The sequence below is a fragment of the Dermacentor albipictus genome, chromosome 1 (assembly GCF_038994185.2).
Source record: "Dermacentor albipictus isolate Rhodes 1998 colony chromosome 1, USDA_Dalb.pri_finalv2, whole genome shotgun sequence".
In the NCBI taxonomy this organism is placed as follows: domain Eukaryota; kingdom Metazoa; phylum Arthropoda; class Arachnida; order Ixodida; family Ixodidae; genus Dermacentor; species Dermacentor albipictus.
The window spans coordinates 249637142-249653321 of NC_091821.1; the positions used below are offsets into that span (position 1 = coordinate 249637142).

At 46.6% G+C, this 16180-nt stretch overlaps 1 protein-coding gene across 1 annotated transcript in view; it reads right to left on the bottom strand.

Moving 5' to 3' along the window:
- Window positions 1–9645, bottom strand: part of LOC135900713 (ionotropic receptor 25a-like) — a 54110-nt gene extending 44465 nt beyond the window's left edge. Inside the window, exons 1-3 of the mRNA XM_065430259.1 lie at window positions 9374–9645; window positions 7882–8035; window positions 942–1070 (exon numbers count right to left, since the gene is read on the bottom strand). Of these exons, the coding sequence (XP_065286331.1) occupies window positions 942–1070; window positions 7882–7975 (223 nt within the window). The 5' untranslated portion in view covers window positions 7976–8035; window positions 9374–9645. The remainder of the gene's footprint in view (window positions 1–941; window positions 1071–7881; window positions 8036–9373) is intronic.
- Between the last annotated feature and the right edge of the window lie 6535 nt (window positions 9646–16180).

Genomic DNA, 16180 nt, shown 5'->3' on the forward strand with positions numbered 1-16180 from the left:
TCGGCGCCTCAACCATCGCCTTCTGGATGCCGCCGTAACGACACCTACGTTAAGCGCGTGGGGCAGTGCCCCTTGAAAGACCATGCCGCTGCCTTTCAGTCACCCCACCATTGCACCGCAGACTCCCCGTCGCCACCTTAACTATTTCAAAATTACTCGACCTATTGCTTGACCGGCCGTTCTAATGCCTCAAAAACATGCCGCCAACGACTCCCCCGGATTACCTCCTAACCCTTCGCATCCCCAACACGCTCCCAAGCCCCCGTATTTCTTAAAGATTTCATTTTTCTCTTTCTTTTTCTTTCACCCCCCCCCCCCTTGTTGTGTCTTGGTATGGCCCTGGCACCCCCCTGCTTTTTTTTTCCTTCTTTTCCCCTTTTTTCTGCTTCTATTTCTTTTCTTTCCTCCCCGCGTGCCCACTCTCACGCTCTTGTCCCTTCGTCTTGAGAATGAGGCTCACAGACGTCGGACGGCAGCGCCTGTTCCCTCTTGTAATCTCTCTCTTTAAAACCAGCCGCCAGCGACAACACCCGCACGTGACGTCACTGCACTAACCCTTTAAAACTAACACGCCGAGGATGACGAGGCCGCCTTTGACGAAGATAGGTCCACCTATCGAAACGTTGGCCAGCCTGTCTGAGGTACTTCAACCCTGTTTTAAAAAAGTTTATACCACAGTGTGCCATTCCATCTGCCAGCCCCTTTCTTGTTTTTCCCCTTGTAAATTGTTATTCGTGAACGTAACCATAGAGGCAACACACATACGGGAGCTTACACTGGGAGGGGCGCCTTAGCAGCTAACTTGTAGTAATCTTCCGTGTGCAATTTCTGCTGGGTTTCAGTATCATTGTGTTTTCGCTGTATGCGCTATGCTTATGCTTACAATATGGGCGGCGTGATGCGCTGTACCGAGAGCCAGAAAGGTAGAGAAGGGCGCTTACCGTCGGCGACGTTGACTTCTTCCGGGTCCAGTTCAACAAGAGAGTAGGTCAGGGACACACTGGTGGTCGTCCTGAGCGTCTCGGTGATCATGAGCTTCGCCACGTCGTTGCCTTTCTCCACCGCAACGACTGCAAGCGAGGCAGAAAAACTTCGCTATAAAAGTATCGCTGTACGTGCTTTCATCTGTACCTTCTGCCTACAGAACTTTGCTTTAATATAAGCCCCGCAGATAACTGCATGTATGCCCTACATTTCCTCCATTTATTCCTCCACGCACCCGCACACTCAAAGTCAGAGTTTCTTCCTGCGGCGTTTTACACGCTGTTTAGTAACATTGCCATGTCTGAAGGCGTGTCAAGGCAAATTTTTCAGGTTATGATTCGTATTCGTTTGATGCTCTGTTTGTAGATTTCCAAAGGCATGCGCAGCATATTGCGCCTTTGGCTGATGTAAGTCGCTATCATACGACTTAGCTGGAGTGGACTGAAGCAGCCTTGGTATATGTGGAGAGGCCTAGAGCGCTGAGGAGGAAAGAACGATGGAGGAGCAACAATAGCCAGACGCGAGCTACGAGCATGTCCTGTCTTAGGTACTTCCCTTTTTAGTGCTCTTCCTTCTGAGCAAAATAACGGAGAGAGAGAGAGAGAGAGAAAAGGAAAGCAGGGATCCTAACCAGTCAAAAACCTGGTTGACTACCCTGCGCTGGGGGAAGGGAGTAGGGGAATAGAAAGAAGGGAGAGAAAGAAAGAGATGGGGTAGAGAAACTTTCACTAACAGCACTACAGAGTCAGAGGTGCTCGCAAAAGCCAGACGTTCTCAGAAAGCACAGAAATGCCTTTAATGCCTTCTGAGCCGATGATCGGTGGGTACCGTGTTCTAATATTATCTGTTCACTAGGAATGGGGACGCAGTGGTCTTCTTTGTTTGTCGTCCGAGCTGCCTTATCTGCGTCATCATTTCCTATGATACCACAATGGCCTGGTGTCCACTGAAAAGTGATATTAAGGCCTTCTTCTCTCAAGTGATGGATGGGTTTCGCGATTTGGCACGTCAATTGATCGTGAGAAAAAGAAATGACTGTAGACATTGTAAGGCCTGCCTTGAATCGCAGAAGACTGCGCATTTTTCAGGACTCTGTGTTGACCACATCAAGCGCATCGTGGAGAGCCGCGAGCTCTGCAGCTGTAGGCGTAGTGATGTGGGAAGTCTGAAACCGTTGGGTTATTCTCCTTGGTGGTATAACTACAGTGCCACCGGAACTGGTTGATGTAGTTGAGCAATCAGTATAGACGTGTATGCAGTCGCTGTATTTCTCGTACAAGAGGAGCAAAGTAAGTTGCTTGAGTACTGATGACGGCAAGTCCGCCTTTTTCTGAAGTCCTGAGATTGTGAGGTTTACTTGAGTACGGCTCACACACCATGGAGGAATCGAAGATCTTACAGCAGGTACGTACCCTGAAGGTACATGCGCGAAGGCAGTTGTACTGAATGTCTTGTCGGGTCTTTCTACAGCGAGACTTGCGAGGTAGTGGGTGGGGGTCCTGGTGAAGTGTCTTATGTGCACACGCATTGTTTCAATGGTAATGTGCGTTCTGATAGTGTAATCTTGAGCGATTGCAATAACTTCTGCCGTTGACGCGCTCCGCGGTAGACCAAGGCATATCCTGAGGGCTTAGGCTACACCGGTAGGCTATTCCGCAGGAATCCAATAAAGAGGAGCCTCTACAGTTGCAGCATAAACTGTATTGACACTCCCCAAATCTTTCGTGCTAGGAACCTAAACATATGGCATATTCCCGTCAGTCGTTCTTTCACACAATTCACATGAGGGGTCTAGGAGAGATTTCTGTCAATAACCACCCCCAAAAATCTGTGACTTGTGCTGTACGAGATCAGCTGTCCGTCAACGGATATCACTTATGGAGACATTGGCTTCCTGGTAAATGCCACCACTGCACGCTTTTCCCATGATATTTGAAGTCCTTGTTCCCGAGGGTACGATGATGTTAAAGTGCCTGCCTTCTGAAGCCGCGCGCGAAGCTGAAATCGTGTCACACCCGACGTCCAAACACAAATGTCGTCGGCATAGATGGAGAGCCGTACGGTGCATGGAAGGATGTCAGCGGGTCCAATGAGTGTTAAATTGAAGATCGTTGGGCTCAGTACTCCACCCTGAGGGACCCCATGGTTACTGTAATGCTGCGAGGTTGCGCCATCCTTGGTAAGTAAAAAAAATGATCATCTATGTAGGTAGCTACTAATCCAAAAATAGATCTTACCGCCAAGTCCTACTGCCTCTAACGTGCTGAAGATCGCTTCGTGTGTTACGTTGTCAAATGCTTCCTTAACATCCATAAACAGGGCAGCATATAATCTTTTGCAGGATATCTGGTGCTCTACGTATATCACCAAATCGATAACGTTGTTCATGGAAGAATGGCCACGCCGGAAACCTGCCTTTGCGTCTGGATATACCTCGCAATCTTCGAGGTACCATTCTAGTCGTGCGAGAACCATTCTCTCTATTAATTTTCCGATGCAGCTGGCAAGCGCAGTCGGTCGGCACGATGCAATGTCTACAGGCGACTTGCCAGACTTGAGCAGTGGAATTAAGCGACTGGTATTCCATTCCTGTGGAACCGTGCCTGTCTGCCAGGAGCTGTTTAACAAGTTGAGAAGCGCTTTCCGAGCCTCTTCGCCAAGATTACATAGGGCACGATAGGTTATACCGCCGGGTCCTGGTGAAGATGAACGCTGGCACAAGGCAAGTGCAGCTTCGAGTTCATCCATAGTGAAAGGACTGTCCATGCGGGGGTCACGTGAAATCGGTGAGTGATCGAACGTCGATGTTCCAGCGGTACTAATTTCGCCAGCAATCCTCCCGCAGAAATCGTCAGCGATGTCAATCTCACTGCCCTGTTGGTAAAGGACCAAAGACTTGGAAGCATGGCGTTGCCAAGGGGTTCCATGGAGACCACGAACAGTTCCCCATATGTAGACAAAGGTTTTCTTGGATCCAAAGACTCGCAGAACGACAACCATCTTTGCGATGAGAGTTTGTCCATGCGGCGCCGAATTTTCTTTTGAGTTCGTATGGCCAACCTTAGGTCATGTGCCGACTTCTTGCGCCTATATCTTCGCTCTGCACGGCGATGTATTGCACGAAGCTTCTCTAATTCAAAGTCGTATTCAGTGCGAGCAGGCGTTTTCGAAAGCGAATGCGTGGCATCCTCTCGGGCGCCCTTTATAGGGTGCGCTAGGCTAGAGGATAAGCCCTCATGACAGCCGTCTTCCACAATTGATTTGAACATCGGCCAGTCGATACATTGGGTGACACCGGGTAACTTGGAGTCAGTCAGCCCTTCAATCCTAAGAGGAGTAATAATATATGGGGTTTTACGTGCCAAAACCACTTTCTGATTATGAGGCACGCCGTAGTGGGGGACTCCGGAAATCTCGACCACCTGGGGTTCTTTAACGTGCACCTAAATCTAAGTACACGGGTGTTTTCGCATTTCGCCCCCATCGAAATGCGGCCGCCGTGGCCGGGATTCGATCCCGCGAATCCTAAGAGGAGTGGTGAGGTGGTCAGTTCCCCGCGTTTCAATATCTGAAAACCATCTAACATTTTTGGTGAAGGAGCGTGAAACAAAGGTGAAGTCGAGGCAGCTACTGTAGACAGTTCCTCGAAGAAAGATGGGGCTTCCATCATTTAACAAAGACAGCTCTTGTTCGGCGGCAAATGACACTAATCTTCTGCCCCTCGAGTTTATCTTAGAGCTTCCCCAGAGATAATGGTGGTTATTAAAGTCTCCAGTGATCACCAAAGGATGCGGATTCAATGTCTTGATTCGCCATAACCGCTCGCAGTCCAGCCGACTTGAGGGCGATATGTAGGCTCCAACTAGTGTGAAAGTGAGCTTGCCTTTCTTCACTGTTAGACACACGTACTGGTTTTCGTGGTCAGGTGGCACTGGATGATGAACATACGTAAGATTACATCGTCTGAAAACGATAATCTTGCTGCATTACCCATCTGTGGCGGACATGAAACACTCATAACCGGACAGTCTGATGTGAAATGGTAGGGGCTCGCAGCTGATGATAATGGGGAAATTATTCGAACACAAACTGTCGAAAGTCCGACATACGTGACTTAAGTCATCTGGCGTTCCACTGAAATATCGACGCGTTCCGGACCTCGCCACGAAACGATGGCTTCTGGCAAGCCATGATTTCAATTAGGGGCTGCTAGCAGTGGACTCAAAGTGTCCAGCACCTGCAGCGGGCATTGCGCAGACGAAGTTTTTATACTGTTCAGTATAACGCGAATGGAATTCTGAGAGACCGCACAATGTTGAGGACCTGGTGATCATTGGCCAACGTCGCTTCAACAGTTTCCGCAGCCGTCGAGGTTTGTGCGTTTTGAGGCAACTCATTAGCGCGTTGTGCCCTTGGTAGCGCAGGCCATTCTCCAGGATGGGCGAGTCTTTCCACTTTGTTTGTTTTCCTTGTATCTGTCTGGGTGGTGCTGTGCGTTGATGCGGCAACCCCTCTGACGGAAGATGGCTTGTCACTATCTACACCTGTGGTTTTTTGTGAACGTCTTCGGTGTCGATTCCGACGTCGGCGAATAGCGGCAGCAGCCTCACGACGTGTTGAATTGTACCGCACCATTTGTTTGAGGATCGCGAATTCCTTCCGCACCCGCGGGCAATCCTTTGATGTCTAGCCTTGTGAGCATCACTGCAGTTAGGGCACTTTAGAACATTAGTGCGGCAGACATCTTCTGAATGGGGCTCAGAGCACCGTGGGCACGCTACGTTGTTCACACAGACACCCTTTACCCGACCAATCTTGCAACACTTGAAGCACTGGAGGGGATTCGGTACTAATGGTCGCACTGGATGGCGGCATGTCCTACTTTCACACGGGAAGGAAGGCTATCTCCTTCAAACCAAACCTTCACGCAGCGTGCGTTTCCAAGTCTGGAAATCTTCGTAATGAAAGTACCCTCTGTCGTTGGTTTGATTACTATTGGCAAGTCTTCACCATGGACGGCAACGTCGACGTCATAAATGACGCCCGCGGTACCATCACCGCCTATTGGTATCATTCATCGTACCTTTACATTGTAGATCTCAGTTATATAACGTAGACCATGTAGGGCGGTACGGTGTAGCACATACACCGCGAGGACACATCTCCATGTGTTTATTCTCACGCCTTTAATCTCGTTTGGAGTGATTTTCTCGAGCAACAAAGAGAAGACCTGCCTGTTCAAAAGGCGCAAGGTGATCGACGGGTCCACGGGCACGAAGGGCACAGTGTGAGGCCAGTGCTGCGGTGCACTCTTCATGGTAGAAATACTTGCTGACGATAACGTCTGTAGTAGCCTCCTTTCTGCTGTTCGGCTCTTCACGAGCTTGAAGTCATCGTCCGAGGAGTCGTAGCTGTCCTAGCATAGCTCAGTGGCCTCGCTGTCAGCATCACTTCAGGCGCTTCCACGTTTTCTGGAGGTTACCCAACCTGACGGCTGCGAACCAGGAAGATCCTCGGAGGTCTCTTCATCCTTTGCCGCAAGGAAGGAGCTCCCAGAATTGCAGGGAACAAAGCGAAAAGGTAGAGGCAAAAGTACGAGCGTAATATAAAAGACAGCAAAATAATGAAGATTAATTGCAGCCATTTCGTCACAATTACAGCGCACATATGCCGCTGTTTTACGAGCTGCTGACGAAGCTCGCTGATGGCTGACCGACGCTTCTGGTCATTCCTCTTGGGGCTAGTGAGTCGTTCCTAATAGAGCGCCTGCGTTCGCCACATTGTTCGCCTAAAATTTACGTCAGAGCTTTTAAATTTCTCGTGTAGCATCGTTGCACTTGGAAACACCTAATTGTGAAGGGACCCTGAAAACATATATTGCGGCCTTTTGGCTGTGAGGCGTATGAAACCATTGGAATTCATTCTTTCTCAGCACAAGGCCGCAGGACAGCAAGTGGCAAACATTCCAAGTATGACTGAAACTTCGACCATCATGAGGAACCCCTTATCTAGGTGGTAATCGCTATCGTCAAACTAGCAACGCAAGGTCACTTTTTCTCGAAACACAAGTCAAAACACAATAAAATGCCAGTAGTCGGTCGCCATGGCAACAGTCGACATTGAACGCTCAAGCAACATTCGCTTTTCAATTTACTATTGTTTCTCTGTACAAATACGCCACAAGGTGCTCCAAGGTTAACGTGATTCCACAAATTACGTACTGATTTAATTCGCGCCACAGGGCATTCTTTTATCCGACTGCTAACTGTCATTTTACCACAAGTCGGTACAATGTCTAGGTGGCACTCAACATCGTAAGTTTAAGGCATCAGGGCAATGAAATCCTGATTACGATATTTTACGCTGTTGCTTAGAACATTTGTTTCCTTACAAAAATGTTTATGACCAAATTCGACCAGCAGGCGTTTATCCTCGCGCACTCATTTATTAGTTGACCGAAAACTAACCTGTTCATACATAAACAAAATTAAAAGAGTAAGCTGAGCAAATCAGTAAGGATGCCTGCCGATATATATATATATATATATATATATATATATATATATATATATATATATATATATATATATATATATATATATATATATATATATATATATATATATATGGGATGGCACTATGATGCTTCGTCATTTGGGTAGTTTTTCTGTTTGTTTTAGTGTTTTAGCCCTATTTACGGATGTAATTGTTTGATTAGCACTTTTTTCGCTTGTAAGGCCATGTACAGTTATAGTTTCAGTACATTAACGTATCTTTCAAAAATAAAAATTTTTGGCGATAGTCAACACTTCTGTCATGTCCTCTTATTGCAACTTATCTCTATTTCTTCGCTGAATTTTCGGAAGTGCGTAATGAAGTCAGAGAAGCACATCTTACCAAAACGTAGCGTGTTCTGAGCCGTCGCGGCCACCAAAGCGGCAGCCAAAAACGCCGCAATGAAGGCCCCTTTCTCGCCGGCTGCCAAGGTCATTTTGGCGGCAGGGCGATGCGGGCCTTGGTGCTCGTGCAGGTTTTCTTGGCTAACGTATACCTGCGCGGAATGCACGAATTGGCGAGAGTGCGCAACTGTGGGAACGTAGCTAGTTTCCGGTCTATTCGTAGTTGCATCTCGTTTGAACCTAGGCGCGATTTTATTAGCCTCAGAATTTTTTCTTCATACCACTGTAGCTGGGCGCTATCATTACACGCACGAAGGTTCTACCTCCGTCTAACAAACTGCGACAGTGGTAGAAATACTTATATTAATTAATTTTGACTATACTGGCCCGGCGTACACTTAAACAAGTGCATTACCATTATCAGGACAGATGCATACTGTTCCAGATGTTCCAATAATTTCCCGCTTTGCTACTTGTTGTGCGTGCTGCACTAAGCTGTTCAGCTAGAAATACTAGAGAAGCTATAGGCCAACAGCGAGGCCGACCGACTGACCTGCAATTGCGGACGCATGACCCTATGCACTGGACTCCTGAACTTCACTCGGGAGACGACCCGTAATGTTCTCACTTAATTTAGGCCCAAAGGCGTATCACAATTAGGAGATGAATTGACACCTAAGTATATTTCCGCCTTATCAGTTCCCAGGCATTCTCTAAAAAAAAGAAAAAAAAAGAAAGCGCTCACATTAAAGGCTTTGAGGTCGAAGCCTTACTGTGAGTGCGAGAAAGGATCAAGTGAAATTAGGTTTTCCGTCTAAGTTACAGAAAAAGACCGATAAGGTGATTCTGCGTTTCCACGTGGTTGCCAGAACAATGTGGATCCTCGGAAGTCGCTTGTGAACACGCGATGAACACGGTTACATAGGCACGTTTCAAAACACACACACACACACACACACTAACGTACCTACTAGATTAGTGCATGTTGTTACTGTCATCCCAGTAAATTGTAATGGGGATTCCAACTGCAACGTTAGCTCTATCTAAATATTCAAATTTTGTATATTTTTTTCCATTTCCATAAAATATGTCGATGTTAAAGCCTCGTAATAAATTGACAATGACGGGTTTATTTATTGTACACGTTCAAGCTTGTCAATCCAAAATTTCTACAAATTACAATTTTGTTGATCATGTTACTACAGCCATAGCAAGTTACAGAAAGCAGCACAAGCTATTTTACGTTTCGATATACTTAATGATTGTAACCTGAGCAGTAAAAAAAAAGGTAAGAACCCACTTTTAGCATTATATGACTGTTTTAGACACTAATTATTTGAGGAAGTAGCACGCGCACGTTGCAACCGGCAAGGTTATGCCAGTTCACATTTAATTTCATAAACTTCTCAACTTCCGCCAAAAGTATTCGTACTAAGGCCGTTGATTTTACTCCCCCAACATTTTCTTCACAGTGGAGCGCACTTCCTCACCTGAGGTCCCCTACGACGATCCCGCTCCAGCGTCTTGCACGCTGATAGCAAAGCCTGATTGAAGACGTGTGCGCGGTCGGTCCTCGCAGGCGGTTCGCCGGACAGCCAATCAGCGGCAAGAGACAAAACGCGCTTTGTGTGCAGCGTGAATCGATGCCTGGGACACAAGTGCGCTGTTCCACTCCTCTCATGCTTTTCCCTCGCTTTCCACTTTTACCTTCTCTCGAGCGGCTCGCTTTTTGAAAGTCACAGGCCTTTCTGTGAGACACTTGAAAGTCAATCAATCGTTGGTCGTTTTTTTCTCCGCGCACTCTCCAGATGGCGCCACTGTGCAGAAAGGCAAGCCAGCGTTATGTTTTTTTTGCGTGTGTGTGTGTGTGTTTGTGTGTGTGTGTAAGAGACTAAGGTAAACGTCGTGCTAAGAGAAATATGCATCTTATCTAAACGTGTCAGTAGAATATCTCCGTTTTCTTTTGCTTATTGCAATACCTTACATGAATGTGGATTCTCAGGCTTGTCCTTGCTTTCACTCGAGCTTGAGTGGTTTTTTTTTTATTGTGGAGTGCAGCCTAAGCTTCATGTGCTCGTGTTAAGAAACATCTGGTATTTGATTTTGCGCGAGCACCTACACATCTGCTCTTCGATAAAGCTTACGAAGTGGAAATGGAAATGTCGGTGATGCCCATTGCTGATATTGACACGTGTACTTGTTTGTCTTTATCGGGCGACACGTTTCACCACCTAACAAATGTTATCGTACAGCGCAGGACGCGCCTGTATGTATCGGAAGTTTCTGGAATGTTATCGATGCTTCCATCCGCTGTCTGTGACCAAAACTTGCGTAATCTGATCGCATGTGTGCGCGACGCGAATAATTTAGAACTTTGTATGAGGCACGCGGGTCCCAGCGATTACTCTGGAACATTCGACGACTTATGTATAAAAGCGGACGCGCTTGACCCGCTGATGAGATTTTGACGATCGCCGACTGTGTTCGCCGTTGTCGCCGTTCTTTAAGTGTAGCCTGTTTTTGTGGGCACAGGTTCGCCCAGTAAAAGTTAGTTTCGTCTTTCACAGTATTGCTACTGTGTTCTTCACACGTCACTCCACGTGACAATATTAAAAAAAAATTCTCCTTGATTCACAACTAGAATTAGAATTGCGTGTAATGAATAGATTTTTACCGTTATCTATTTTATTGTTTCTCTTTCGAAAATTGCATTCATTCATTTCACAATTTGAACTAAAGATGTTTGCGTGTTTCATGTAAATGCTTGAGCGCTTCCATGACTTCGTGATCTGGCGCCTCTTGTGCCCCCTCTTTTTGTTGGCGGTGAGCACAGATCCTTCGCCATTCCCTCTCACATTACATAGGTGCGTATTGATGTAAGTTTTATGGATGTGCGAAAAAACGACCTAGCTGCAGGTTACCTGGGGTCTCATTATTAACGATACATTTTATTTGTAATTCATTTCGTAAATTTCATAACACACACACACGCACACAAACACACACACACGCACATACACACACACACACACACGCACACACACACGCACACACACACACACGCGCGCACACACACACACACACACACACACACACACACACACACACACACACACACACACACACACACACACACACACACACACACACACACACACACACACGCGCGCGCGCGCGCGCGCGCGCACGCGCGCGAGAATACGGAGTTTAGGTGATTCTGTCGTGCGAGCGGCCGGTAAAGGGGGAGCCAACCGACAGAGCGTCTGGAAAGGGACATTTGTGAGAGGTCGGTCAAGGAGCTACGGTGTTTACATAATACGCAAAGGTGACTTAACTCTTTTATGCCACTAATGTTTTCCTTAGTTTCCACCTGGCGGCATCCTTGCAAATTGAACGTCCCGTAGTTTTCGATTCCTCCTCAAAAGCGTGCTCTTCCACAGTATGGAGCGTTTGTGCGGTGAAGCACCCTGATAGTGGACAGGAAAGGGAGAACACGCAGTTGAGGTGATTTTGTCGTGCAAGCGCAGGAGAGAGAATAAACATTTTTATTGGGTGAATGCAGCTTTGGAGAGGCGTCTTCATTCCCGAATGCCTTGAGCTCGGGCCGCGTCCTGGGCCCTCGCAATCAGCCAATAAATATGGGACAGCCAACAGGATGTCAGGTAACTGCAGATATTCGCTTTAAAGTTATATTTGTGAGAGATTAACGAAAGAACTACGAGGTTTAAAAAGGGAGCAAAGACGGCAATACCATGTTGGCTTGGGAACTCTCTCAGCCAGAGTGTCGCTTCGTGGCGCTAAGCCCCAGCAACAAATTAAACCTTGAAGGGTCTGCTCAGATGATATGCGCAATCAACGCAAACAGGCGCTGGTTTCGAATGGATAATCATGACGCTACTTATACGATGCAATCATGCTAACAGCGGCTTCAATCTAACCACCGCCCGTCGAAATCGTTCTTTTCTATGTCCTTGGCTTTTTGGTGCCTTTGCCAAGCTGAAAGAGAAAAAAAAAGCAGACTTCAATTATGTAGGCTTTGAATTCAGTGGCTGCAAAAGCAGTTTCTCTCCCGACTACCCTCTATTTCTTCAAGTTTCCCGTAATACTGTGCAAACTCCTATAAGTGCTCCCAAGTGTATGCGACGACGACAACATGATAACGGTGACATGACGATGATGGAGACAGTACATCGACGACGCAATAACGAAGACGGCACGGCGTCATGTTAGTTACAATTCATTAAATGACATCTAAGACAGCCAAGAGCCGTCTTTGTGAAATGAGCGTGGAGAGAGAGAGAGAGAGAGAGAGAGAGAGAGAGAGAGATAGATAGATAGATAGATAGATAGATAGATAGATAGATAGATAGATAGATAGATAGATAGATAGATAGATAGATAGATAGATAGATAGATAGATAGATAGATAGATAGATAGATAGATAGATAGATAGATAGATAGATAGATAGATAGATAGAGAGAGAGAGAGAGAAAGAAAGAGAGAGAAGTTAGCTTTATTACAGGCGTGTTAGTTATTGAGACCCTGGGTGAGGAGCTAGCGTGGAGACCATGTGGCCGCGACGGTGTTAGCCCACTCTGCCAGCATGACTTGGCATTTCGTGTCATCAGTCTTAACCGTACATTCCCAGCCTCGAGCGTGGGAGCTTGCCGAAGAATCGTTCTTGGTGGGGGGTTGGATGGGTACCCCCAAGTATGGGATCTTGTTCATCAGTTAGTGCTTCGCAGTGCCTGCAGTTAGGTTTATATTCTTGCTTAGAAATTTCAGCCAACCTTTTGGGGCTTAGCGGAGAAAGAGTCCAGGGCTGAATGCTGTGCTGCAAATAGCTCTGCAAGTGACCGTTACGTCGTGCATCAGCTATGATGCGCGAGCATTATGCATGCTGCGCCTTCATAATACCTCTACTGAAGCTGCAAATCTCTGAGTCTGCAACGCTACAAACCGCACGAAATGCCAAGCGTGTAGGCTGCACGAAAGGAGTAAGGAGATATGCTGGCAAGCTGCAGGTGGGCCTAGCCTTGCAAAAGCTGCCGGCAAATGCTCCGCCCTAGCGCCACTTATCAAGCGTGGCAGTCTGAAGCCCTTCACGACGTATACAGTAATGGCTAACGGTGACGACGGAGTTCAATGGGGACGCAACATGCTTCGCGCCATCCATCCCACTTGGCCCTGCTGGCCCGCCCACACATCTCACCATTCGCGCTCCTGCTTTGTATCGCGGATGAACTTGAGGAGGAGCTGGAACACCTCCCTCCTAAATATCCAGTGTCCTGGCGGTAATAAAATTTTACTTGCACTTGTCTGCGTAGTTTTGCGTTCTACGTATGTGTCCTGTATCAAATTCGGGAAATCCTAACAAATAATTTTCCATATCACCAAGAGATCGACAGTGCACACACGACGATACCACGATAAGTCCTGTCATTCACGGTCATGCTGGAGTTTGCGCTTACCCTGTTTGCGTGTGATTGAGGAGGGTAGCGTCAGTTCTGTGATGTGGGTTAGTCACACAAGGCTAGTGCGGTGAAGAACATTCATCACTTTTTTGTGTCCTTCGTTGGCCTGGATGCCAATACCGTGCGCGCAAGACTACCAGCAGCCTCGTCGTTTTCTACTCCGACGTGTGGCGGCAGCCACTGAAAAACAATTGTAAAACGCGTGATACGTAATTTTTTTGACAGTACGGAAACGTACGCTGACTACACTTGTATAAGGGCACCCCGTGTTGTAGTAATAACAGGGCAGCCTTGCTGCCTGAAAAGACAACTTCTTGCGGTTGGTATGACTTCAGGTTCTGCAAGGCTACCCAAATGGCTACACTTTCACATGCCGTAGCAGGCACGACATGTTCTTGGAAATTTTAGCCAAGAAGGCGAAGTGTGCATGATAACGCAGTGGTTAGAGCGTCCGGATACTACTTGCTTATCACCCCACTGACATGAGTTCTAACCGCAGTAGTCGCAGTAGGCAATACGTGTTTATTTTTACCACATGTTGAGGCTGAGGAGGTGGCGAGGTTCAGGAGGTGACATGGCGACAGCGCCGCAACAGAAAGGCCTGACAGACGGACTGAGCAAATTCAATTTCGAGTTTTTAGCTGCTGTCCCAATAAATATCATCACACTTCGCACGAGGACGTTGGAATGTCTGCAATATGTTAGGAGACAGAAGCTGTCCCTTGTTGGCCTTTTTAGCAGTGTACTTAAAAAAAACATTTATATGTTTTTGTACAAATAACGATTTTTTATGCCAAAGTATTTCATTTTATATCTTTGTTCTTTCTGTTCTATTTTTATGGCTTAGCTGCAGTGGTGTGCCCGAGGCAAAAACACGCTTCTGCCAAGTTATTCGCTCGGTGGTGATTGGCCTAACTGCTGCGCCCTATTTGTGGGGTACGACCTATAAAGAAGCCCGAACTACCCGTTCTCTTTCTCGCTGATTTTATTAAAGGCGTGTGATCCTATATCTTTTGTCTGTTTTTTTATTTATATTGAATCATAATCAAATAGCGATGTCACCGAATTTAATTCGGGCACAGATATTATGTTTCTGACGCAATTGCCTAATATTTATTTACAAGAAAACCTCGCTAAAGAAGACTGCCATACGATACCGCCGGAAGAAGAAACTGCGATTTTCGCTTGTTCGGAAACAAAGAAAAAAATTCGCGTTTCTTTTTGCGCCTTTTTCTTGCGCAAAGAGATAGCAAGAGGTACCCGTGGCAGATAACGTAACTTCGGTTCTTCAGGATGATTACCTGAAATGGTGAACATCAGGCAGAAAAAAACTTTCAATCGTTAAACGTTCAATCGAAGTTCCAATGATCAAATATATATTTGGAGTTGCTTTACGGCGCATTTTGTAACTGCGTAATTGAAGCCGGATAGTAATGAAGTCGTGTCGCCATGTCCATTTAACGAAAAAAAAATTTTTGAAACTAACCTAATTCTCCAGATATCCATCCTCAAAACTTGACGTGAAACACACTAGCGTCAGAAACTGGCAGTACACTACTAATGTAGTGCAGAAAGAGAGCCTCCTGGGCTCATAAATATTAGTTTGCGCTTTCGGTAGACGATTACCGTTCTCATCTACTGAAGTGGCCCCTGAAGCGAAGTACAATAAAATTAATTATTTCAACATTGCGAACCAGGTTGCTGACACTTCGCGGCACCTACCACGACGGCTCAGTTGGCTATGGCGCTGTGCTGCTGAGAACCACGACATGGGTGCTATTTCCGGCCACGGCGGCTGCATTCAAATGGGGGCGGAATGAAAAGAAGTGCTCGAGCACCGTACATCGCGTGCGGTCAAAACTAATCCGGAGCCCTCCACTACGGCGTCCCTCAGAACCCACTGTGCCAGTTTATGGTCGTAGAACTCTACAGTTTAATTTTAATATCGCGGCGCAAAAGGCACTGAGAGGCAGGGCATAAAGTGACAGGACCGGTGCGGTTCTACAGTGATTTCGCTATTCTTCAGGGCACTCGTGACTAATTTTAACGCGATAGCAATAAGGGCACCGTGTCGCAGAAGATCCAGTGTCGGTGTCGGCGGAGTTTTCCGTGAGCGAAAATTTGCGTATATATTTAGGTATATGTAATGCACCACGCCTTGATATATGACGTGCGGTATGTGCGGGTTATATTGCCACACCATTCTGTCACTAAAGTTACCCATACCTTTTCATACATTCCTGACAAAGTTATTCCCCGGAAGTTTGAGCATGATTGCCCACAAACAACTGTCGCGAAACAAAACAACAGCGCATGCCTTTTATGTTAGATATTCTCAGACTTAAATATTAAAAGTGCGAAATAATAGAAAAATCCTGAAAATGATGAGGTTTTTTTTTTTGACGCGGCTGTGCACTACCTCCGGGATCGGCCCACCCAAGAAACCGCGTTTCTACCAAAATGGCCGCCTTCTTGCATAGTGTTCGCTGCCAACGTTTCCCAGTAAACATTACGGTTACATCAGTTGCAGTTGCCCAGAAGTGTGAGAAGCAGTCAGGGATCTATGAATGCTACCACGTTCCACTTTTAAAGGCGAAGCTTAAGCTCCCTCCAGTTCTTGTTTTTCATAGCTTCTTTTGGTTGCTAAACATGGCTCTAGCAAAAAAGCAGCACGGTTGCGCTCGAAGAGGGTCCGTGTCTTTTTCGACTAGAAGGTTGTTTTGTGTCGACCAGAACCCAGTAGCTCAATCTTACACGCTTGCATGTGTTCCCTAGCACAAAGTTTCCAGAAAGTTCCGCTCGTTCCCTTTCAAAAGTTGGT